This window comes from Lytechinus pictus, chromosome 1, assembly GCF_037042905.1.
Source record: "Lytechinus pictus isolate F3 Inbred chromosome 1, Lp3.0, whole genome shotgun sequence".
Classification (NCBI taxonomy): Eukaryota; Metazoa; Echinodermata; class Echinoidea; order Temnopleuroida; family Toxopneustidae; genus Lytechinus; species Lytechinus pictus.
In genome coordinates this window covers 35,568,881-35,596,208 of record NC_087245.1, presented here as the reverse complement: position 1 = coordinate 35,596,208, position 27,328 = coordinate 35,568,881, and the positions used below count along the sequence as shown (strand labels likewise).

The 27,328-nt window shown below is 36.6% G+C and overlaps 1 protein-coding gene across 5 annotated transcripts in view; it reads left to right on the top strand.

Annotated features, from left to right (window-relative positions):
- Positions 1 to 4,302: 4,302 nt before the first annotated feature.
- LOC129261783 (epidermal retinol dehydrogenase 2-like) overlaps positions 4,303 to 27,328 on the top strand; it is a 31,092-nt gene continuing 8,066 nt past the window's right edge. Inside the window, exons 1-5 of one of the 5 annotated variants that reach the window (XM_064101436.1) lie at positions 4,321 to 4,423; positions 21,893 to 21,948; positions 23,137 to 23,415; positions 24,386 to 24,621; positions 25,584 to 25,828. In XM_064101436.1, coding sequence (XP_063957506.1) covers positions 23,187 to 23,415; positions 24,386 to 24,621; positions 25,584 to 25,828 — 710 coding nt within the window. In that variant the 5' untranslated portion in view covers positions 4,321 to 4,423; positions 21,893 to 21,948; positions 23,137 to 23,186. The other 4 variants (XM_064101424.1, XM_064101443.1, XM_064101433.1 and 1 more) reach the window with 4 other exon arrangements.

The following is a 27,328-nucleotide window of genomic DNA, read 5'->3' as shown; positions in this document are numbered from 1 at the left end:
CTCGACAGGACTTGTTTGTATAGGAGTCTCCAGGCGACCGAGATGTCCTCAGATATTAAGGTCAAAGACGGATCGAATCGCACCCTTCCAAGGTCAGAGGGCAACGTCTCCAAAATTGTCCCCTAAACGCCTTGGAATAGAAGTGTTCCGAACGTGTATTGGGCTCAGTCATCTCAGTTCGCTAGAACTATGGAAACGTAAAGCGACGTCAAACTCTTGCCATTTGCATTGGGAGAGTTACATTTTATGAACATTATATCGCGTCTTCAAGGACACCGCTCAGCAGAAATGTCATTTACTGAAAGATCACCACACTCAGTCAGTGTTGAGTTCAAGTTTAACTGTTAACACGTCTAGTTGGACCCCCCTCCCTCCGGCCCGCCCCAACCCAGAGATGTGATGTTCTGCTCCCGTGTACCCTTGTCATCATGCAAAGGTTCCGTTTAAAACCTTTTCCCAAATTATAATCATGTGACAGATTGGATGACGATGTAGACGGAATTAACTACACCCAACCGATCTGTCTTCGACAATTTTACGTAAAACGATCAATCAATTATATGAATGAATAATTGAAAATGAGAATGGAAGTAGGCCTACTATAATAATAATAAGTGTCTGACTCTCGCCTTGCATGCATGGCCGAACCAGATTTTTGGGGGCTGGTGGGGGGGGGGGGGGGGAGCAGGACGCGTAAACTTTTTCCCTACAAACTCGAAAGGGAGGGAGCAAAACAACCGAGCTTGTCATTGGGAAACTTCTGCATTTTGTGAAGTAAAATTAAATGATTTCGTGCATACTCTTGGTGAATTTGTGAAATTTTTCATAAAAAAATGAACTTTTTCAAATATATATATATATATATATAATATAGGCGTAAATAAATCAAGCATAAAAAACATGACGCGCTGCAATACACGTTGTGCAAAGGGGGGCAAAGGGCCCTCTTCCTTATATATATATATATATATATATATATATATATATATAATATATATATAGATAATGATACCATTATCTATGCCAAAGGGAAACTGTTTCACAAGCCTTGCTTTCATAAGTTTTCCTCCACATGAGAGCTTTTAAGGTACATGATCATTAACAATTATTCATCTGCTTTCACGAATGTAATGTATTATTATGTTTCAGTGCAATGTAAATTGTATCTTTTCCATGATGATGTTGAGGTGTACAGAATGTGTTTCCTTTTCTGCTATTGTGGAAATAACTGAAATGAAATAAATGAACAAACGTAATGATAAAACTGTTACAAATTTTACCCTCATCTAAAGAGACATAAAATAATAAGTAGATCTTCAAATTGAAAAATTCCGCAAAGTAAATAACCGTGACTTTTCAATCAACACCAACTATACAAATTTGTATTGAATGGGGATTTATCTCGGGTTCGACCTAACAAAATGATGTTGATGCATATAATGGTGTCAATACCCCACCCTTTCTTTCTTCTTATCTTCCCCTCCCCCCTCCCCTCACTCTCCCCCTCCCTCCCCCTCTCTCCACCTCTCTCTTTTTTGCTCTCTCGCTCCCCCCCTCTCTCTCTGTCGGAGGAGCGCTCCAGGAGTCATCCGAAGTATTTCGTATACTATTATTATATACCATAGAGGAATTCTCCCTTTCCTACGTAATTAGAAAAAAAAATATTGTTTTCAAAGGTTTCATCGAAAACCTTGAGATATATTATTCCATGTATGAAGACTCAAAAGCTTTGGTTCTACAATGTTATATATATTTTTATAGAATAAACAATGTGCCATTGAATCGCAGGATATGCGATAATGTATTTTGCTAAATGACAAGTCCATCCCAACAGAAAGTTGATTTGAATACAAAGAGAAAAATCCAACAAGCATAATATACAAAATTTCATCAAAATCGGAAATAAGAAAGTTTTAAAGTTTCGTTTAATTTTACAAAACATGTACAAAATATGCACATCGTGGTCGGTATACAAATTAGGAAAATGATGACGTCATCCACCACCTCTTCTTTTGTATTAATATGAAATATTAAATATTCTAATTTTCTCCTCATTGTCAAGTGAAACAACAATTAATTCCTTCCTGAACATATGGAATAAGCATTCTTAATACTATAATTATGGTTCAGTGAAGTTGTCAAATCTGTACAAAAAAATGAAATATTGTATAATTCAAACAATACAATTGAATGAAATAGTGAGTGAGCGACATCATCGTCTGTCTCATTTGCATGTCACTGAGTTGAGCATATCACTGTTTTGTGAACAATAAGCCAAACTTTGTCACAACTTTCTTATTTAACATCCGACTTGATGAAATTGTCAGCGTTATGCTAGTTTGATATTACTCTATTTATTCAAATTAACGTTTTTTTCTGAGATGGACGTGACCTTTAAAGAGTTTAATGTGATATCATAATAATTAAACCGAGGTTTATGGAATACTGGGGCCCGTTTCTCAGAAACCGTCATATGTCTAACTTCTTGACCGAAACGGAAATAGTGAGCCAATCCTGTCTGCTCGGCGCTGGCCGTTTCACGAAGGAAGCCCTCTTTGCATTTTTTAACACAATTTTGCAATTTTATCACGATTTTGCTTTTTGAAAAATATGAAATATTGTGACCAGGGGCGTAGCTACGGGGGGTCCTGGGGACCACGAGCACCCCCCTGAAAAAAATTGGCGGAAGAAAAAAAAGGGGGAGAAAGAAAGAAAAAAGAATGGTAAAGATAAAAGGAAAAAAAGAGGAAAATAAGAGAAAGACGTGTGAATGAAATTAGGTGAGGGGAAGACTTGCAAAACGAATCTTTCATGTCACTATACATAATTTTCGCTCGCGCTTCGCGCTCGCATTATTGATCTTCATGTCAAATGTATTCAGAATGCCCATAGATTCAAGGTCTAAATCTAAAACACGCGCACGCATGTTTATTGAGATACTCAGCTTGTTCTGTAGTTAAAACGTACTTAAATTATCCAGTTGCAAATAAGAATATCAATATTTTTCAGCTCCTCGCTTCACGCTCGCATTATTAATGTATATAGGAAGATACCCCAAATTTACCCATCTTATTCATGATTTACAAAATATTTATAGAGTGTCCCGTTTTTAGGTCTAAACTCTCAATTTTCTTCCGCTCGCATTATTGTATAGTTATATATCTATTCCTTTCATGATTATAAAAAGTGCTTTTAAAATAACCCTTTTTTACGTCGTAATGTCAAAAATTTTCAGCTTTCGCTTTGCGCTCGCAATATTTAATTGTTGACATAAAAGTATCGTCTTCATGTGTAATTGCAAACAATCCTTAACAGGTCCCTTTTCGATCAGGCCAGAACGTTTATTAACAATTTTATTTAGTTAAATAATTACACGCATCTTGTTCAGGATCACAAACATTGCACAGGATGTTACATTTTTAGGAAAAAATATATAAAAATCCCCCCCCAAAAAAAAAAAATATATATAGGGCTTATGAGATCATTTGATATTCACGTTGTTTTTGTAAGAATATAGCTAATAAGTGACCACTATGAGTATACCCCTTCAAAGAAACAAACAAAGATCAACTTTGAGAGGCTGATCGGGGAAAATAGGGGTGAAAAATTTTCGCCCCCCCCCCCCTATTGGCGAAAGCTAGACCCGTCATCTACACACAACACATTGAAAAAAAATTGTTGCCCCCCCCCCCCCTCATTAAAAAGCGAGGACCCCCAATACAGTGACTCCCCCCAGGTAAAAAAAATTCTAGCTACGCCACTGGCAGAGAAAGCTGTGAATCATAGTCTAAAGTGCTTGGGGAGTATTGGGGAAAGATGGGAGTAGACCTATTGGAATTCGTAGTTAAAAATAGGTCTAAACATGAACTCAAATTCACAAAGTTGACTGTAGCGGCACCTGTTGTCATGGCGACAGATATATTCGACGTCATCATACTCCTATATATCTCATCTCAACGTGAGCAGTGTTGGTCATTATACAATTATACAATAAAACACAGCAATTTTTCTCTAAGACTTGCTGAAGAAAATAATGAGTTTATGCCAAGGCATCGAATATCAGAGCCATCGGAGGCACCCCCCCCCCCCTTATAACTACATATACAAGTTTGCATGGAAGTCTCGGAGTAGAACATGGAGAATATTCAATTATATGAATTACCAAAACACATTTTTTTAATTATGCCATAATTTTTATTCCTATTTTTTTTTACATGATTTTTTAGTCATAGCTGTGATGCTGGGGTAATACGACGTGCCAATTTCAATCATGAAGAGTACGCCCCCTTTGTTTGACTTTCAATACACATACGGTACATCGAACATGCAGACGACACAGACACGACAGGCAGGCGGATTTGATATTACCTCCATCTCTCCTTCTTGGCGAGTGTTACTCAGCTGTCTCAGACTCGTTTATGTTGTAAGTAAATTTATATTATTATTGAGATTGTATCAAGCATTACATGTTTGTTTATTGTAAGCCCCTTTCTCCCAACCATCGTTTATTTTGCATGAGACTGAGACTCTGCATGCGATAATGCGGTACGGTACGCATGGTAGCGCTATATAGCGGGGAGGTTCGGGCAGAACTGAGCTGAGAGCAGTGTGCCGTCGCTCTCTTGCTAATATAAATACTAGCTGAGTCAGTTATACCTACCGTACGCCTTAAATCTTAATTAAGTTATAATAACGTTAACGTTATGCCTAATTTAGGGTGATGTAAGTTTATTTAAGTTACTTTCTCAAGGAATTCATTGTTGACATTATTTTGGGCTTACCTTTGTCAAAGGCTTTGTAATGTCATGAATCGATTAGATACACTTGTCACTGTCGACTACTCAGTATGGCAGTGTGTCCAAACTTCGCGCGTGTCCATACTTCGCGGATGGTCATTATCTAAAAAACTAGCCAATATCATTAAAATCTGACATCATCAACGTGAAAAGCGATCTAAAATTGCCCTATAATGAAAATTTCTTTAGGATGAGTTCAGTATTCATGAAAATATTGGCAAAAGATCGGCAAATTTGTCACCGCTAGCGCCCGTTTTGAAGAAATCAACAAGCATCACGATATCACCATTTTGCAAGCAGAAATCATCAAAAATGTGAGTTAAATGTGGTACTAACCGATTCCATAGCATTTTGCCATCAATCTGAGATAAATATTTCACTTTTTGAGCTTGATTTTTTGTTTAAATCTCCACAAAAGCTTTGGTGCGCGAAGTTAGGTAACACTTTTTCTGAACGGTTTTCCAGCACAGCCGCATTCGCTGATTGGAATAGAATTTTGAGATCGCGATACCGGCGAAACCCCTTGACCTACTTTACATTTTCGTCCATGATTTTATAGTTTGCGATCTTGCCGTCAATGTGGTAACTTTTTCTTGAATTGGTTTTGTATAAATTATGAATATTTTGTGAACAAAATTAAGCCTGATGAATATTTTTGAAAAGTGCGCGAAGTTTGGACACCCCATCATACTCGGTACCGTACTGTAGATCTACAAAAAAACATTTGGCATGTTCGGGTTTGATAATGGTAGATGTACCGTACCATAACTTGTGATGTTCGTGTAGGCTCCACTCCTTTTCACTAGCGGTAGTGGAGTGGAGCCTACATCAAGGTAGTTAACTCGCTCTGATACTCCGAGTACAGTGACAAAAGTGGGATTTTATGGGGGGAAATATAAAACTTATGCACCAACACAATTTTTAAAAAGAATAAAAACTTAATATCTTCCTACTTTTCATTTTAATTTCACTCCATATCCATCCTCCGGTTAGTCTCAAAATTGGTGATTTAGAGCCAGTATCGGGTTCCTCACACATATTAATTCCACTGCCGATTCCAAAACATCCCAAACGCAAATTGCGCATGCGCAGAAATCGCAGCTCGATTTATGAATATTCATGATGGGACTAGGCCTATAGTCTATAGATCGGGATCGTCTCGCATTTGCACAGATTTCGAACTTCATGTATAGCCCTAACATGAATTTTCATAATTTGAGCTGCGAAGCTAAGAGACGCATATAGAGGGAGGCAGACTCTATATGCGTCTCGTAGCTTAGCTTATAATATTTTTCTCGTTTTTTTTAATGAATGTTTGTTTAAAAATGAAATCAATATTGTATAATCTGTGACTTCTTTGTACTTCCCCGTTCGTGAATTCATTTAACGGGATACCAGATTCTAACCAGTGCAACACCGGCGGATTCTGGAACAAAAAAATCTGACATGACTCGGGCCTATATATAATGGCATTTAAATGATAGTGCTGAATATAACATACTTTTACCATTTGAAAGAGAGAAAAAAATCCATGAAGCAATGCTAGGAAAACTGACAAAATAATGTCAGATACACCTTGTGTAAAGAAAAACAAAGTATCTTAAATGTCCCAATAAACTAGGAAGTGGTGACCTTGACATATTTTGAAAGTCACAAATCTGGACAATTCAATGTCTCAGCCCTCAAATAATATCCAGTTTAGGTTTAGCCCATGAATTCAGAAATTTCACCCTGAGTTTGATACATGTACATCCACTATAGAATTGCCCTTTAAATATTGGATTCCATACAAACTCATTTTGAAACTTTTAACACAACTGACATTTATCTCATGCACAATTATAAAATGCAAATGAGGTTACTGATGGTATCACCCACTCACTATTTGTATGTTATAAGAAAAAGATTTCACCTATTTCTTCCAGTTAGGCTACATGTTAATTGTACCTACCCATTGGTCTACCACCATGTCATAGTGTGCAGTATGTGATTCTACAGACAAACTGTTTGATAAACAGTGCAAAATAATAAGTAGGCAAAATGGAAATATGGCCATCTGGGCATCAAACCAAGGAGATTTTACTTTATAAGTATTAAATACCTCCTTGATTAGACTAAATGAAAATTATACTGGATTTTAGACCAAATAGAAATTATACCAAATCGAGAGTAGGAATTTGATTATTTGCCCATGTGGTATTAGACCAACTGCTGTATTAACAGCTTATTTTACATGTAGGCGTACAAACCTACTTCTTCTGTACAACGATGATGATGATGATGATGATTTTAAATGAAATGTTCAGTACCAATATTATTTTTCCTTTTAATTTTTTATTTGGTTATTTAAGAAAAAAGAGTTTTTGTTAGGATGAAATACTTTCTGTTCATTTGTCCAATATTTTGTGGATTATAAACTAGAAAGAGGGTTGATTCTTATACCTCTTCAAGAAGCATTCTTTCTTCTTTCAACTAAGATAATTCATTTCAGCTGGGTGTACATGTAGCTCTCCTTTAATCAGACTGACTGTAGACTACCCTTGCGTATGATTCACTGATGCCTTGCATGGGCGATTTACATCTACAAGCCTACTATTGGGTTTGATCAAATAGCATCTATTGTTAGTGTCACAGGGCCACAAGATAACATCTTGGGTTGTATCAGGAGTTATGTTCACACCTGCCTGACTGGAAATATTAACTTGCTCAGACCTCACTATACCAGGTGGGTGTTTCATAAAGCTGCTAAATAAGTTATGAGTGACTGAATGAACAACTGGTGGTCCTCTCTCTCGTAAATTGTGTGCACCAAAATTTCTTTGGCGTTAAAAGCTCAGATCTAAGAAAGGATCAGCAGTCGCTTGTAAAGTGAAATGAAACAACCACCAGGGACCCTTGTCATAAGGGACTTGCAACTGTTGTAACTTTGCCATAATGGCAACTACCATGGAAACCTTGATTTTTATTGGCTGCTGAGCCCTGTTACCATGGTAGTTGCCATTATGGCAAAGTTATGAAACTTTATGAAACGGGGGCCCCAGATCTCCTTTTTTTGCATTCAAACCTCCATAAAACCAAATGAAATTAAAATTTTTATTGCATAAGCTTGCAAAGAGTCTTTCTCATTCCTGTGGCAAAGGTTGTGCGTAGTTTTCTTGGCTCACATGAAAGGCCCCTGATATACATGTACATGAGTCGGGTTTGAAGCCGCTTTCAATGCTGGCCGGCATTAGTGAAGCCGCTTGACTTCACTCCTGCAATTTGAGTGGTGATGTACACACACGTCAAAAGTGGACTGAAGCCGTCTCAGTCCGGCCAGCATTAGTCTTGTTTTAAAAAAAAAAAGGGGATGATTCACACAACTGACAAGTCAAGCCACCTCCGACGCCGGCTTCAGTCCACTTTCGGCTTATAGTTAAAGGTCAAGTCCACCCCAGAAAATTGTTGATTTGAATCGATAGAGAAAAATCAAACAAAAATAACGCTGCAAATTTCATCGAAATCGGATGTAAAATAAGAAAGTTATGACATTTTAAAGTTTCGCTTATTTTTCACAAAACAGTTAAATACACAACTCAGCGATAAGCAAATGAGAGAGTCGATAATGTCCATCACTCACTATTTCTTTTGTTTGAATAATACAATATTTCAATTTTTACAGATTTGACAATAAGGACCAACTTAACTTAACCATAAACTATTGCAATAATGGTAATTCCACATGTTCAGGGAGAAAAGGAGGAGAAAATTAGAATATTTCATATAATAAAATACAAAAAAACATAGTGAGTGGGTGACGTTATCAGTCTGCCAATTTGCATACCGACCAGGATGTGCATTTATCTGTTTAGTGAAATTAAGCGAAACTTTAAAATGTCATAACTTTCTTATTTTACAACCGATTTTGATGAAATTTTCAGTGTTTTGCTTGTTGGATATTTCTCCTTTTTTCAAATCAACTTTTTGTTGGGGTGGACTTGTCCTTTAAAACTGAATATATCCTAGCAGCCAAGGGTAAGTCATGCGAAAGCTTTGATCCTTTTATCCGTTTGGGGATATTATCACAAAATTACAGCATTGGGCATACAGAAGGATTTTTTCTTATTAGGCAGATGTGAAAGTACAGGAGTATTTAAGGAGGTAAAAAGATATAGATCTGTTCAATAAAGAAGGTAAAATGAATGAATATAAGATCAGATAGCGGGAGTGATATTGTACGTAGTCACTAATGGGCGTAGCTGGTTTGCTCTCTATGGCACTTTGCTTTCAGCCACACTTGAAAACTGAATATATCTGCTTTTTTCTGATCAGGGAATTTACCCTGCAGAACTCTCACATGTATTTTTACCCAGGATGTGAAAGCAGACTTCCTGTGGTATCCCTGAAAGAAGATGCCAGCTAATTTATTTCCGTAGGTTGAACTAGGTTCTATAGATTAAAAATTCAGTTAATTCTTGCAGGGATTGTTCCAAGATCACTGTTATTGTTGTGTTAAAGGGGAATCCAGCCTTGGCCATAAAATGTTGTGTTGGGAAGGAGAAAAGTAAGTTAAACTGAATGGTGAAAGTTTGAAAGAAATCGGTCAAGCAATAAGAAAGTTATAGCTGCTTTAAAATTGAGATCACTAATTGTATGTAGATTTCAAATTGGCAACTGGGTAAGTAAATTATGACAAGGGGCAAGGACAACTTTCCCATAGGCCATGTACTTTATTATCAGGGATTTGTGGTTTTCTCCTAAGTACCCATTCCCCTGGGGCAGTAATCTAAATATAACCCAGATAGTATATTGTTTTATGTCCTCGTGAAAGAAAAATATAATTTGAAATAAAACTTTTGGGGAAAATGACATTTTAGCCATAATATGTATTGGAGTACATGGAAGAGTAGTCCTTGCCTTACATCACTATGTCAACCCTTATGCGGCCAATTTGAAGTCTCCATTGGTATAGTGATTACCAATATTTACAACTTTTAAAAATGTATAACTTTCTTGTTGTTTGTCCAATATTGTTCAAACTTTCACCTATCAACTTGTCTGAATTTTCTTTTCCTTATAAAAACAAGTTTTTATTTGGGTTGGATTCCCCTTTAAATAAAATTACAAGAACTTTTTCACGTTTGATGTGGGTGCTGTGGGCCATTTGGTTTGCTCAAGTGAGCTAATATGGTTTTGAAAGCATGCATCTCATCTGCTACTCATACTGCATTGCACTTCCATAAAATGAACTTCGACTTGTTTATTCAGGTTGACCCATATTATGAATATCTCTTAAGGCCACCGCACACCTTACGACTGGTCGGCGACTCGATTTCAGAATAAAATGTAGTAGAATTTGATGCTAATATTGAGACTTGGAATATCTTACTGTGTAATGTTTTAAATCATCGTACGAATGTTCAAATCTGTGACTATGCTATCATCCTCCTTAGAATAAAAGCGAATTCAATATCTAGTCGTAATGACGTCATAGCAGTCGTACGATTGACTACGATTTGAAACTAATTTGGCCTTTACTCAAAAATAAAAGCTTGCAATCTTTCAAAATGGTTATATTAGTATTCTTTCAATTGATTTCAACCTCAAATAAAATGATATGTCCCATTCACATTTTCAGAAAATAAGCAAAATGCGATTTGTTCCAAAATCGGATCGCGAACAGTCGTAAGGTGTGCGGTGGCCTTTAAAGATATGGGTATTTGGGTGATCAAGTGGGTCTTAAAGCACCTCATATCGTTGAATGAGTATGTACAAATTTTGTTTAGGACTACATGTAACCTACATGAATGTTTTTTTTTTTAAATAAAATTCTATTTTTGGAGAACTGAAATACAATTTTTATTTTATTATGTAATTTGCATCGATGAATTTTGCAGAGAATTTTCTTGCTTGCTGTCTGAACTCCCCCAAATGTGCTTTTAAAGTAAAGTTTAACACCATTAATTTAAGGAATCCCATGCATTGAACTGTTTTTATTCATCTTCTTAAAAGATAGATAATCCCCTTTAACTGAGAGCCCTATCAAACATTTTTCACGATAAATCGGTAATGCAAAAGGTTTGCTTCGTGACTTTTTTTTCCCCCAGTAGTCTCACAAAACTTTCAAGACAACATTTGCTAAGTGCTTCCGTAATAACACATGTCAGACCCAAATTGCTCAAAACGTGATTTCATGTACAAATGCAAATTATGTGTCTAGCTAGAATTCAAACCTATATCATTATAGTTTTACTGATCAAAACCATTTCTTGATTGAAAAAGTATTGTCAACAGTTTCGTCCAAGAAAAACAATGCAAAATATTTATTTTTAAAAATACGAAAAAAAATGGCACCACATTTTTTTTATGTGCATTTTATCAACATCCCACAAAGATTTGCTGAAACTGAAGTTTAAAAGACTACTTTAGATTTCTGATTTATAGCCAAATTCTAATTCACACAATAAATTGATTTTTAGCATAATCAATTTAAATAAAGTTAAAAAAAAGATTTGATGAAATTCAGCTGTGCAACTATGTAGATTATTTCCTACCATTGTGCATAGGAGGACCATCTGCTTGTAGACTAGGTGAATATAAATTTGCATCTATTGGCTATGTTCTAATTAATAGCCAATCTTAACTCAGCAATCAAAGATTAAATGATTATGTATAGACCTAGATGAGATCTATCAATGTCTTTCATTAATCCAAGCGCCCTAATAATTGGCCTCTAAATCCCCTTCTGCTTGCCTTGGATATTTTTGTGCCCTTTTTTTTCCTAATTTGTAATGTAGAGAAAAAGATGTCTTGCCCTAATTATTAAAAGCCTGCCAACATGTATGCCTATATGTAAACTTGTTCAAATATTACTCCCCTACTGTATTTTCTTGTATAGCGTGACCTTGTGCGCAATCTTATCACATTGTCTCTCTCACATCATGAGATATAGTCACACATGATTGGCTTTGCATCGCTTCCACCAGCAGTTCTTTTGAAAAATCCATCAATAAAAAAGGACCTTGGGTCATCCAGAGAATAGCTGTTCATATTGTATATTTTACAGATTTTCAAGTTCAGCTGTAAGTCATTACCATGTGCAGCCCTCTGTGACTTTATGCCACAATCAATGAATGCTCTTAATCATCCATTACTTGAATTCATTCATTAGAATTCTCCAGGAGGCACGATGCAATGACAATGGGCTTGATACTAGGCACCGATATCATTGAAATTTGACCACAAAAAAGATAAATGTTTGTATAGTGCATAATATCTTGTCTTCTTTCCATTAATGCCCACAATCATTACATTGATTATTATGGCATATGAACGTCAAGATTGACTTGACCTGAATTTTGCCGCGACCGCGGCAGGTGCAATACACCGGGTGGAAACCCTACTCTTTGACGAATAGTGTATTGGTTTTAACGTGCATAGGTTGTGACTCTCCTATACACGGGACCAACATTTGCGTCCTTTCCGATGGACGGAGTGTTTTCCAACTGCATTCACACCTGCACTGAATACAGTGGTGAGGCACGCTAACACACAACGCTATAGCATCAGACTTTTTGTTAGACGCGTTTCGGCATGAGCGGGACTCGAACCCCTCACGTTGAGATCTACGATCTTATCTGAAACATAAGCTCTAACCGACTGAGCTACGCTGCCTCCAAAGTTTTTTGCTCTTTGCTAATATGAGGAATATTCCATGTGTATTAAGTGAATTATCAATTAATATGAGCATAGAATCAGGTTCAATTATAAGCCACTTTTTGCTCATTCTTTTATTCTGATTTCAATGTAATTTGTATTTTTGCATATTGCTTTTCTTATTTCATTTTACCCTGATTGAATATCAACTTCATGATAATTTTTTTAATGTGCACAACTTACATGTATGGTCACTCCATCATATGTTGTGTCGGTGCAAGAACGCCCTTAACACCACACTTTCGCACATTGTACATGTATGTGCGCAAAAACAATCTTAGCAGCATTCGTAGGTGCATGATGCAAGGATGTTTTTGCACCGACACAATGATGTGCAAAATTTGTTCTGTACCACCATTTAACCTATTTCATTTTCGATAACCTGAGCAAAAGGCTCAGTGTGTTGTAGACTAAACCTTCTCTGATTCATCTTCATACTTCTAAAAGCTTGGGAATAGGATCTTCACACTTGATGATTTTAAAATAAAAACTGGTGAGGAGGTGGAACCTCATGAATGATTCTCTGAGGAGGCCGCCTTTCTATTCACCAGTTTGTCTATAGATACAAATTTGATTGATATTCTGAAACTCTTAGACAGGTAGTCAAAGGAGGATCATTCTAAAAAGGAGCTTATGTGAGGACACATTTATTAAGAAATGTAATTTATGAGGTGCACTCAACGTTCTAGAGGATTTATGGGTAGAGGATGTTTCTCACTGGAGTTCCTGGTTATGGTAGGGGTTTTGTACTGGTCTGGGGATCTACAAGCCAAAGTCTGGATTTGTTTTTCAAATCTCCAATGATTTGAATTTATATCTTTTAAAGCTTTATTTAAAATCAAATCAAAGTCCAGTGTTTGGTTGGTCACTATTACAGTAGGTAGCCAATATGCATTTTCCGTTGCACTTGAGCTCCACAGTTCTTTAATTCCCCTGGTACAAGTTCGTGAATATACTATCCAATATTCAATGAGGATTTGTGCCTTCAAATTGCTGATCTGAATATCAAAGCATACTCACAGGCCTACATTGCTATATATGGTTGGTTGGTTGGTGTTGGAGTTAAGTTGGCGCTCTTCAATCTAGTAGATTTCATGTATCTTTATTTATTTATTTGGCCTTTCTACATTTCAATGTGTTATTAATGTATTCATGAAAGATGGAAGAATAATGATTTTGTTTCCAGGGACACTTTTTGAGTTTCCTAGCCATTATCGTATGCCAGGGTTCACATTGGACCCTACAGATTAGACTTTCAGGGATTCTCTTTTTTTTAAAAGGGAGAAAAAATCAGGGCCCTCTGTATATTTCAAGTTCCCTGCTGCACTGAATAACTGATTTATTCTTGATTAATTTGAAGAAAAAAAAATTTTTAATTTTTTTTTTAAATACACAACCATGTAGGCCTACATGTACATGTTCATGTAGCCTACATGTAGGAGAAGTGCATGAAGAATGCTTTTTAGATTAAACAATTTGCATTGAAATTTATTAGTGATGGGTATGAAAAGGGATAGACACACCAAAATATTTTCTTCAAGTATTTGTTGTAGGGAACGTAGAAATGCATTCACATTTGATCACATCTGATGAACAATCATCATCCTCTCTGCATTTATCCGGCACACAAGGAGGGACAAGGAGTCAAAAGCCTCTGCCAGATAACATTTTTCTTTCCCCTCTGTCTGCGTGTTCTTTCTGGTCTATCAAAAGATGGCTAGATGTGAATGGCCTCGCGGAGGAAATTACAACTATTATGAGATCACCCTGTTTGCGGTCGATGTTCCCTATCAGTTTTCATCTTTCAGGAACATGAGATCACGTTCAAAAGTTCAACCAAGTGCCTATTATGATTGATGTGTACCGTAATCATGATTCTACTTCTACCTACTATTACCCCTGTGGTAAGCATTTAATGAGAGGCTGCTTCAGGAGAGATATTACGTTGTGGTAAACAAATGTGCCAAAGGCCTCCATGTTTGTTCTCAATTGTCTTTAGAATCGTATTAGGGCATTTTCACGGTAACTGACATTACACGGCACAATGTTTTCACACCTTTCATTGTGTGTATCTCTAAAACAACAAATGATGGGAGTTTGCTTTTGATAGAGTTAATAAAGTGAACCTTGCTGTATATTCCGATACTAAGTTTTCCTATGTAACCACATTTTTTTATGCATCAGCAAGCAAAAATGTGTCGGTAACTGACATTACGCAAAAGGACATGCAATTTCAGGGTGTTCATTAAAATTGAAATATCTCATGTCTCTGAGTAGATAGAGTAATCATTTGAATATGTAAATATACCTCCGTTACTAGGTTAAGATGTGTCAAAATATTAAACAATTCGTTTTTGTCTTTTGGGGACTATGATAATTTTTCCACAACCATGCTGGTAACTGACATTACGGTAACTGACATTACACTTAATTTGCCATAGAGATAACACATGGAAGTCAAATGTGTGGAATCATTGCATTGTATCTTCTGTGCAGGGCTTCACATGAAAGTGAGCTTGATGTGGAAGTATACCCGAGTTTTTAGGAACATGTCAATGAAAAAACTTTTTCTTTTTCTTAATTCCTTTCTTTGATTTGAACATTTTTATCATTACTGACAATACACATTAACATTTACCAGTGCTATATGATTTTCAAAGGCATAATTTTCTTGGTTCTTATATGTAAGGCTTTTTAAAATCATAAAAGTTTCATAATACTTCACATTTTTAATTATCCAAAGATAAGAAATGTATGTTTTACTTACTCGGGGGGGGGGGGGGGGTTGGGGTCATAGCAGCTACATGTTTTCCTATAGTAATTTAATATTGCATTGACTGTACACATGGATTTTTCTGATTATACACCCATAATATATTCATCAGTTTTATATTGACTTTTTAAACCTTTTCCTTCTCCAACCTCCCCCTCCCCTCAAAAAAGGCAAAATGAATAAGGGTCTCCTCCCCTAGGCTACATGTACCCCTCCCCCGAATCTCATGCAGCCATGTAGTTTTATTGATTTCTATTCTGGTCAGTGCAAGCAATGCTTGTTCATATCTGTCGGATTTCAATTCTCTTCATAATTTGTTTAATCATTTTCTTTGCTAATTTCTTTTATAAGCTGTCAACAAAAAATAAACTCCAGCTTCTAAACTGAAACTGAACTATTTGTAAATTTGACTAAAAACCCACAGTTTTAGTAGATCCATGCAACATTGATCAGAACTGTCAAATTTCACTTTTCATCTATACTTGTAAACCAAAAACAAAATTGTATCACACATCCACACTACTAACAGGTATAAAAACCAGGAATTTACTTTTAGCGAGGCAATGCTCAAAAGAATCCTAGAAACTAAAAAAGGGACCCTGGAAATCCCCTTCATCACAATGTTAAGCTTAAAAAATGTTGCAGATTTAGGCAATAGGTTGGGGAAAATACCCCTTACCCCCCCCCCCCCCCCGCAAACCAAACAAAAAATTGTCTGATACAAAACAATTTCATAGTAATTTTTTTTGCATGATGGGAATGCAACTTCCTTCATAATTTCATATAGTATCCCTTGTGAACTAATCCTTTTAAAAGTCAATAGCAAGCTCCTTCTGGTGTGACTTTTAAAGTGAAAGACTTAAATAACAAGTATACAATATTTCTTCACCATAAAATTTACCACATATTTGCATTTCAATATTGGTAACCAACGTTTTATCATGGTAACTGACATTACATCTCGGTAACTGACATTACATTTTCCATTTGGTAACTGACATTACATACATTAATGGTACCCTATGGCTTCATTGTTAATTGGTAATCTTTAATTTTGGTGTAGAAGGGAGGGGTGTTACCTAGAGAGGAAATCTACCAAGTTTCATATAATATATCCTCTTTTCCAGGAAATGAGAAAAAAAAGTTCATGTTTTCGGTAACTGACATTACATACCATATCACATACTTCATCAATGTTTTTTTATCAGATGAATGAATTACTGGTGTTTCTTTCTGTGGGATTTTAAAAAGTGTTATAATAGCAAGCTAAATCACAGGCAAAAACATCATGATCAAACCTGTTCTTTAAAAATCTGTCAAAGCAAAATATGTATCAATATAGTATTTTCAACACTAATTAGTATCCATACTTTGGCAGCCATTTTGAAATAAAACATGGCTGCCAGAGTCGGAAAAAAAATTTGTCTCAGAAACTTCAGGTCTTGTTTTATTAAAAAACATAAAGCATTTGACATGAATATCAACTTGATTTTTTTGCCTCTGTGTCCATCTGTGGTGAAAATGCCCATTAGTACAAATTTTTAATTAAACACGCATTCCTCGATTGCCCAGGCTCCTGATCAAATGAACTGCGCCTACTTTGTCTCTGCGGTGCTCTTAGGCATTGCCTGTGCATATTGGTGAACCAGTCTTTAAAAACTACCCCTTTTATGAAAATCAGTGTTTTTGATACCCTTTATCACACGCGGCCCGCGTCCAATACTGAAAAAAACACCCCTTTAAATGCTTTTTTTGGTCACGCTTATGTACAGCAATATATTTGACTGGCACCCCCTCCCCCCCCGCCCCAGAATTGCTCTTCTTGCCCTGGTGGAGATGGGGTTTCTTGAAACTCAAGATTAATCGCAAAGAGGGCTGATCGAGCTGAAATCTCAAGATTGAGAAAACTCGGGCTGGTGCAGCACCGCCTACTATTTGCTTTAATAGTTACATGTAGACTTCATTAACCCCATATTGCACAGCTCCATGTTAAGACCACCCCCCCCCCCCCCTTTACCTTCAGGGGTTAAGGATATTTTTGTGTTTTAGAATTTTAAGAATTTTATTTTGTCTAAAATTTACTAATGTTTTTTATTGAATGATACTGGTACATAAAAAGGCCCCCGCCCCCCCATCAGAAGCAAGTAATAAAGTTATTCCATTCTCTCACTGCGGATTGAAACCAATTATACCTAAATAATTAGAGTAAAATTCATTGAGCAAAATGCTGAAAAGTTCATCAAAATTTGATAAATTAAGAAGTTATTGAATTTCAAAGTTAAACAATATTATGTGAAACAGTTATATGCTTGCCGTCATGAATATTCATTAGGTGGGCTGATGATGTCATGTCCCCACTTTCCTCTTATGATATCACATGGAATCATAATTATTCAATATTTTCTTCTGTGTGTCTATATAATATGCCTCCCTTGTGACAAAACAAAAAAATAGATATCCACCTACATTAATCCATCTTTTTTCATTATTGGTGGACATAATTTGAACGAATATAATTTCATACGATTAAATACAAAAGAATAAGGGAGGAATGACATCATCAGCTTGCTCATTACATTAATGAAGACATGAGTGGTAACTATTAATTTCACCAAAATAAAGGAAAGCTTTAAATGTTAATCTTTCTTATCCCTAGTCTGATATTTTGATGAACTTGTTAGTGTTTTGTTTTGTCTTGTAATACTCCATCTATTCTAGTCATTGTTTTCAGCCTGGAGTACCCCTTTTTAGTTGTATCAGAGCTCTGCATATTCTTACGATAAACTTTTTGAGAGAAAAGGAAATACTGTACATGTTGTTTCCACCTCGAGATATTTTTGCATGTACCATTATTTTCCCACCTTAATGACCACTTGAATATTGTGTTATCACCTAAGTAGTCTAATAATATCCCTTTATCAGCAAGGAGCTCAAGTCAAATATTTCCTCTTGCTGTCAGTACCATGAACTTTGTAGGCCTATCCTTTTTTTTTCCATCGTGTAAGCCCATGACCAACCAACCCAAATATTGTTATAGCCATTATCATGGCCTTTGAATGAAACCCCAGTTGAAATATCTCATAGAAACAACTCAAACTGTTTCACTTGATTATTGCCACTCGGTATTTACCTGCTTGTCTCATCCAATACAGCCTTTTGACAAGGCCTTGCAACTTGGCTCCATTCCTCGTCAAGCGCGATGACTGAGACGAGAATAGCGGCAGACAATGAGAATTGGCGATACCCGAGTGAGCGCGAGAGTGAGGGGTAATGTTGCGAGGCCTTTTTGATTCTGGTGAAGACGTGAATATATGAATTATTCATGAGCATGCCGATGCGCCAATCCGCACCGTCGGTATCTATGACGTCATGGGACTGGGTTTGTTCGCTTCTGCGGCACAGGGTCATTGAGGGTTCACTGATGCGAGCAATACGCTCGCTGATTGGCCACTACCTCTCAGGTAACGATTCGGATTCGGAAACAATGGTTAACATAAGTAATCCAAGTCAGATTCCTAAAGGCCCTGTGACTGAGTTAGAAATCCTCGCACTCACTCGGCTTTTTGCAAAATGTCTTTTTTCCAGTCGGTAGGTATGTGATATAAATATCACAACAGACACAGGGTCTTGTTTAAAGACTACATCCATTATGGCCTAATCTTAGTTTGTCTACTAACCACTTGGACTTGGTCCAATGCCATTTAACCCAATTACCATTTTCCTTGGTTTCAGATAATTGACATCATTATCACCAACCAACCAGCCTTTCCATCTCAGAGATACCATTATACAGTATATACAAGGTCATTGACCTTTGACCTTGAAAAAAACCACTTTCCCCAACCCGTATTCCTCCTTACTTTTTTGGGGTAAATGTTGACACCCATACCTACTCAAATCAGTTGAAAAACCATTTCCAATAATTTTATTCCAGATTGGCCATTTTGGGGTCTAATTTAGGGATACTACATGTAATACTCGTTTCCCCATCAATCATCACTTGTGATGATGGTACATTCAATTTTAGCTGATCATTTCAGCCCGTAGAGTCATGAAACATTGCTACGTGTGAATAATTTTGAGTTTGCAATGCATGCAATACAAGGTCTGTGCCTGTTGATTTTTTGTCCATCTTTTCCATCACAAGCACTGACATTTGCACACGATGTATGTGTGCATGCATCCGAGCGAGCAGGAAAAACTTTACACATAATAAAAGTGCATAATTGCCCCTTGATTACATATACATGTATTTTGGTCTTCTTAAGTATAGGCCTGAATAGTTTTGTCTTTATTTCCTCGGCAACCTGGATGTACTCGGTCTCATTTCTCAGCTTCGCTCCAGAAAGATAGCCACATCCAGTTTGCCTCAAAGGTAACGGTGTACTCATCACCTTTAAACAGTGGTGATTGTTTGCTGTACAAATGGTCTATTCAAAGAAAAAGAAACCTAGATTATGTTGTAAACATTGATATTGACTATTTAAAAAAAGTCCACAGATATTCCTGCAGATGGTTGTCACATTATCCGCCCTACATGTAGCTGGTCAATGCCAATGACCAATGTGGGCGATGGTATACAAGGACATAGGAATTCTATTCAGTACTCGTCCTTGATCTTGACTTGCCTACTTTGTGTCCTATTTATGAATGCACTATCCTGAAATCAACTGCTTTACATGTAAATAGCATTGGATATTCGAGTAGTAGATTTCATTTTGTGTTGTAGGGTGGAGGGGGGGGGGGCTATGTTTTTGTGTATTATACTGTTGCCAAAGGGTGGGGGAGGGGTCATTGGGATGCCAAACTAGGAAAATTGTGAGTATACTATATGTATATCATTTTTGTATAGATCTCCAAGTCAAGATAAATTTTTGGTGGCTTTGATTTTACTGATAGAATACCTGGAACATTGAAAATCCACTTCCCCCCACATAAAAGATTGATTGAATTAAAAATTAGTGAGACATTAGCAAGCTGGGCGGTCGATCCGGTCATACAGGTATTACATGTCCATCTGCATGTTAAAGTAGACTTATAAAGTAAAAATTTGACTTTCCATTAATTTGAATAATCAGTGAATAGGAAAAACATTTTAATTTCCTCTTTTATAAAAATCAAATCAGGTTCTGTGATCCAAAATGTTTTGACTTTACATGTATATGAATAGCAGACTCATTTCCCACTAAAGGATAGCAAAATTCTGATGAGCTACACAGCCAGCCGTTGCAGAGAACGATCATTAATCTTTAGAAATGAATTATTTCAATACAGAATACAAGGTCTGCCATTGCAAGGACCTATCATTACTGTTAACTAACATTAGCTTATATTTCCACTTTTTAATACACTTTTATATATGACACCTAGATAGATCCTTGTAATTTGATTGGTTGTTTGATATTGATCATTCAGCCCATTTTTCACTGACATCAACATCCTTGCAATTTTAGATCCATTCATCATGCAATTTTGGATCCAAACCATTTTGTTCATTGCACTCGCGCATTGAGACCCCAGGCATCACAAGTAAAAACATTCATGTTTGCAGTACGTGTATTGTATGTATGCGACAATCAACAGACCGAACTCAGAATGAGCATATTTTGCATCAAAATTAATAAATTTCAAATGACAAGGATCTATTTTTAGGTGTTATATATTAAAACCAAATAATGACTTTAATTTGTGCAATGGACAGAATACTTTGTTTGATGAAAGAGGAAATGGATGATCCATTGCACTAAAAAACATTCATGATTTGTATGTTTATTGATTTTACAATTAGATATTATATTTAATAGGTCTTTTTAAACTCTAACTCCCAGGAGCCTCAAAATGGTGGTACAAGACCTAGAAGTTGAAACAGAGTGATATCGTTTCAAATATGGGCTCAGATTTTGAACTATTTGGAATATCCCATCCAAATATGCAATAGATTGAACAGAGTCTTAACTCAAGTTTTGATGGGTTGTATAATAAACTCATATGCAATTTGTGTATAAAGTTCATGTATCTTTTGGCAGTTGACCTTTGTTTATTTTGTGACTATACATTGTTGGCTTACTAACACTTCAGTGCATCCTAAAAAAAAACCAAGAAGTTTCAGTGTTCTATGATGATAAATCACTGGTCACATACAGACCCCATACCACCCGGATCTGATCCAGGTTGATCAGGGGAAAGAGATCTGTGTAGATGCTTTGGGCATCCTTGGAGGTCCTTGTTGGTTTGTGAATGACCAGGATGCCAACACTTTAGATTATTGAAGATTAACAACATTTCCAGTTCATTTTCTGCGATGCAGGGGCATGTATCACTTTAAAGGGCAGATCGATCCATGGAACTATCAAGAGTATTATTTTCTCTTTAAAATTCAGATAATTAATATGCTAAACATGTATATCTCCATTCCTCACCATTTTTTTAATATCAGGTAGGCATGATCATGTGACTATGGGGCCATTGAACTTCCAGTAACATTTATATTAACTTTGCCGTAATGGTAATTTCCATACTAACAGGGCTCAACAGCCAATCAGAATCAAGGGTAGTGACCATATTAAAGGAAAGTTGCCATAATTGTGATGTTTGCTAAGTTAAAGAATAAAATATCATTATTTTCCAGTGCTTATTGAGATGGCCCCCAGATGAACAAACCAACTCTATTCTTTTCATTATTAGGTTAGGATAGAACATTAAAGGGAAATGAAACCTTTGGAACAAGTGGGCTTGTGTGAAAACAGAAAAAATCCAAGAATAAGATCAAAGAAGGTTTGAGAAAAATCGGACAAATATTGAGAAAGTTATGAGCATTTGAATATTGCGATCACTAATGCCATGGAGATCCTCACATTGGCAATGCGACAAAGATATGTGATGTCACATGTGAACAACTTTCCCTTTAATGGACTATAAAATACCCTCAAAATGTCTCTTTTTGCTCTTTCTTCTAGTGATACCAACTCTTTATCCATAATGTGTTCTTTGAAAATCTGTATTACATGCCCTCCTAGGCTCCTATAGAAAGAATATATGATCTACTGATAAAAGAGGTAGTTGAAGTGAAATATATAGAAAAGTAATGGGAAGTTGTTCACATGTGACATTGATACACATCTTTGTTGCATTGCCTATGGGAGGATCTACATTTGCATTACAATAAGGATCTAAACTTCAAATGCTTATAACTTTCTTATTATAATTTCAATTTTTCTCAAATTTTCTTTGATCCGTTTCTTTGAATTTTCTGTTTTCGTGCAAGCTATCTTGTCCAAAGGTTTCATTTTCCTTTAACAATTCTTGGTTTTCTTTTATTTCTGAGAAACACTGTAGATGACTTTGATCCTCTTGTTTATTCTTGTAGAGTCAGGTAAAAGATTTATTAAGTCATCAACCGAAACTCAAACATAAGATAATATGGTATTTTTAGTCCTTTATCCTGTGTAATTGATAACACTATTAAAGGACTGCATGTTTTTTTCTCATCAAGTGATAAACTTGTAACTGTAGATATGGTTTGACAATCAAGACTTCAGACTGACCTACATCGATTGTGTCGCTCAGGGCTCTGTATTGCACAATACATTATAATCAATTGCTAAATGGCTAATCAAGATCACTCTTGCATGTACATGTTGTGGAAAACAGTTAAAAGGGACCAATCAGAAGTCGTCTTTCATACTGTATGTTTTCTTGCAAACTTTTTTTTTTTGGGGGGGGGGGGGCTTGTGTCATATGCAGCAGGTTCCAAAGCTCATCCTACATGTATATTGAAAGTTTAGTTGTTGTTTTTTAATCTCTCTTTGGTTATCTTTCTTGATATCAACCAACAACACATTTCCATTTTGTACTCTCCCTGTCTTTTTGCAGCTTATCCTACACAGTACTCAACTCCTTTGATGTCTGCCTGACCTAGCAACATGATCCTTATAGATTTCCTGCTGGACCTGGTCTGGATGATCCTGAGTGTCCTGTACTACATAGGAGAGAGCCTGGTCCTGTTCCTAGTCCCAACCGCTTTCCGCAAGAAGTCCATCGAGGGGGAGTTGGTGCTGATCACAGGAGCTGGGAGTGGGATAGGCAGACTTCAAGCCATTAAATTTGCTGCCGTGGGATGCGATGTTGTACTATGGGATATCAACACAAAAGGTAAAGGTTGCCCTTTGATGTCGGGTCTACCCCCCCCCCAAAAAAAAAAACTGAATTGAGAAATAAACAAGTCTATCATAGTGCCCATATGATGCGTAGATATACATGCATCACTGTTTTGGGAATTCATCAAAACTTTGTTATAGAGTTTGTGCAGTGGATATATTTAGATAAGTTGAAATGCATGTATTAATTGCCAATATGAACTCAACTATTCACAGATACTGGTGCTTAATCATACATGTATATTTTGAACACAGGTAACATTAATAGCAAAATGTTGTTGGAATCTCTTTTTTGTTGTTGTGGCATTGGTATCGTTCAAGGAACCGTTGTATGTAGAACCACTGCAAATACATGTATGTTGATAAGGAACTAAATATTTTACTGAAAAGTCGTAAGAAAGAGTTGCATCAGGATGGAAGGTTAAGAATATGAGAAGATTTTCCATTACTTGTAATTCCATGTCAATTTATAGCTACCACTTCTCAATCTCAACATACCCTCCACCTTCCTATCAATTTTTGTCATTAGCTGTTTTCAAAGTCAGCACTGCTGCTATATCGAAATGCGTAATGCAGGCGAGACTGCCAGAGGCGTTCCACTTGTTAGTGTTTATATTTCCTTATTTATTTTCTATATATCTTCCTTATATTCAGAATCAATCACCTTGTTGTTGGGGTGGAATTGGCCTTCAGCTGTAACATGAAAGAAGTGTTTACAGCACTCAACCATATACCCATACACATAAGCAACATCAGAATATCCAAACCACCCCATCTGTTTTTCTGCATGCTTTTGATACCAGTGTGATGGTGTTGATTATCTTTTTCACATATTTTTCCATCCTGTGTTTTGCTCAGATGGTCATCTGGTGTGACACCGAGTGAGGTAGATATTAACAGGGTATCTTGTCTTTTTGCCTTTCTCTGTCTCCATTTTTTGCATATTTTGTCTTAAATCTCCACAGGAATCGAGGAGACGGCAAAATTAGTCCGAAAAACAGGAAGGAAAGCCTGGTACTACGTTTGTGATGTCAGCAAAAGGGAGACGGTGTACGAAGTGGCAGCCAAGGTCAAGAGAGAAGCTGGGATGGTCACAATACTCGTCAACAACGCTGGGATCATCGCTGGTCAAAAGTTCATCAATCTGACCGACGATGCAATACAGAGGACCATGGACGTCAATGCTTTAGCACACGCCTGGGTAATGATAAACTATTCAGAAATATCATAGTGTACATGTATATTTGTCAATTTAAGAATCTATATTATAGTAACTGGCCATTGTAGGGTGAGGTTGTAATCTAGTTACCTGTCGAAATCACATGTTGTCTTAAGGCCACCGCACACCTTACGACCCGACTGGTCTACGACTGGCTTGCGACTGATTGAGGGGAGATGTGGCGTCACAGCTCTTGTCAGCTTGAGAGTCGCAGACCGGTCAGAGACAAGACGCAAGGAAAATTGTTAGGATTTTACATGTCGAATCATTATGACTTGATTGCAAGCTCAATCAAACTTCCAGCCAATCAGACAGCAGAGTTTCACGATGCGTATTTGATATACAACGGGCATATGCATTAGTAAGCGCCATTTCTCAGTTGCTATGGCAAAAAGTGCATGCGTGAGTCGCAGAGGGCATGGTAGTCGGATCGCAAGGTGTGCGGTGTCGAGGCTTATGACTACCTTGTGATTCATCTCTACTCCCTCAGTCGCAAGCCAGTCGTAAGGTGTGCGGCGGCCTTAAGCCGTCCAAGGATCATCTTTTTTTAAATCCTCTGTAAAGTCGAAAAATTGTAATTCTTGCTAGTTATGGACCTGAATAGAACATTTGACATGTTCCTTATGCATTTAGGTTATTCTTTTTTTTTCCAATCTGACCAAATGAATAAATTTGTTAGGAGATGGTTTAAACGACCTTTGGTCCCACTTTAATTTGAAAAAAATATAACTATCCTTCTTAGTTGATAAACAGCACAATGTATGTATAATCATTGATTTTTATCATAAACTGTGTAGATATATGTTGTCTGATTCCACTTCAAGTCTTAAAATTACAGAGTTGCAAAAATGATACTGTATGGTACACATGAGGCTGATTGAACACATTTTTCCATGGCATTTTTAGAATTGAATATTTTGAATGTTTTTTTGTCCTCTACGCAGACTCTGAAAGCATTTCTTCCAGACATGATGAAGAAAGATCACGGTCACATCGTCACCATCGCCAGTATCATGGGCGAACTGTCCGCTGCAGGGATGTCGGAGTACTGTATGAGCAAGTTTGCCGCTGTAGGTTTGCATGAATCGGTCTTACGAGAGACGAGGGCTGCCGGTAAAACAGGAATCCATTTCACGTTAGTCAACCCCTACATGATTAACACTGGCATGTTTGCAGGGACAAAGATCAGGTAATTAGAGCTTGCGGCAGGGCCCAGTCGTGTCAGAGATGTCTTTCTAGATTCCAGTAGCATCTTTCCGATTGGGAATATCGTATTCTGATTGATGGATACTGAAAGCAAGAAAATATCTTGCGTGTCTTATGGTACCAAGTGTTTTATTTTTTAAGTCAGACAAGGGGTTGCAGAATCATGGCTCATTTTGTAATTTCATAATGGCTTTAACAAACTTGCGATTTTCAGGTATTTGTGTGCAAAAGATTGGAAATAATGATCGTCATAAAATTGCTGAATAACTCTGCTAATTTCACATCCAACACCATTTGTATGATACTTTCTCATTCAGATTTTATCACAATTGATTTTAAACACCTCCAATCACAAAAATTATGTATTTCAGAATAAAATAAAAAAACAGTAAAATGCTTAGGAAATAAATTAAACGATAGATAACAAAAGAATCAATTCAAGTTTGACATTTTTTTCTAAATGTTAATCTTTGAAATTCTTTTCACCAAATCGTGCTTAAGACTTTGAACCAAAACACTTAATATGAAGGAAATATAGATATATTTTTATTTGTTTCTTTGAAATGTGTGCATCTTATTTGCATAGTTCATTTTTATACGCCCGTCCTACGGGACGTATTATGGTATCACGCTCGCATAACTTCAGTTTAACTTAACCTAGGCTCATATGATTTGGTGTGTATGATACTAGCATAAATCCCAGGTAGCTATCGAATTTGAGGTCAAAGGTCAAGGTCACAGTGACATGTTTTCATCTTACCCTTCTGAAGTCCTTGTAAATGCAATAGCTTCAGTTTAACTTAACCTTGGCTCATGTAACTAGGTGTGTATGATACTAGCATGGACCCCAGGTTGATTGATTTTGAGGTCAAAAGGTCAAAGGTCAAGTTGCCACCTTCCACTTTTCTTGTTTGACCAATAAATCAATTTTCCGCATTACAGTTGGGCGTATTATGTGCTCGCCCAGCGACACTTGTTCAAATATTTGATCTTTTGCAGCTGAGATCTGAGGGGGGGGGGGTTAAGTTGACAACCTGTATTAAAATTCAATGAATGAATGAATTAATGAATAGAAAACTACATATGAACACAAATTTGAAAAAAAATTGTATTTACATGGTATAGGAGTATCATGGAAATATTTTTATACTTGCACAAGGCTTTTGCTATTACGGTGCGAATGTCAAAAGAGATATTGGCTTTTTTCAAAATGTTGATATAGCTTTTAAAAATGAACTAATTATGGCACATGTAACTTTTGCCATCCGTGGTAAGTGTTGAATGCCCAATGAGTAGAACAAGTCAAGGTTTCCACGAAAATTACTACCGATAAAATGCTTTTTAATCTTAAGTTTTATGCACCGGTGCCCAAATGCCTTGTATCACAAGTCTCTCTTTTTCTTTTTCTTTAATAAGTCTAGTTCTCTATTTGTTTACCCAGGGGTGAGAAACATGTTATGTAGGTGGATGTGTTTGTTTAGCA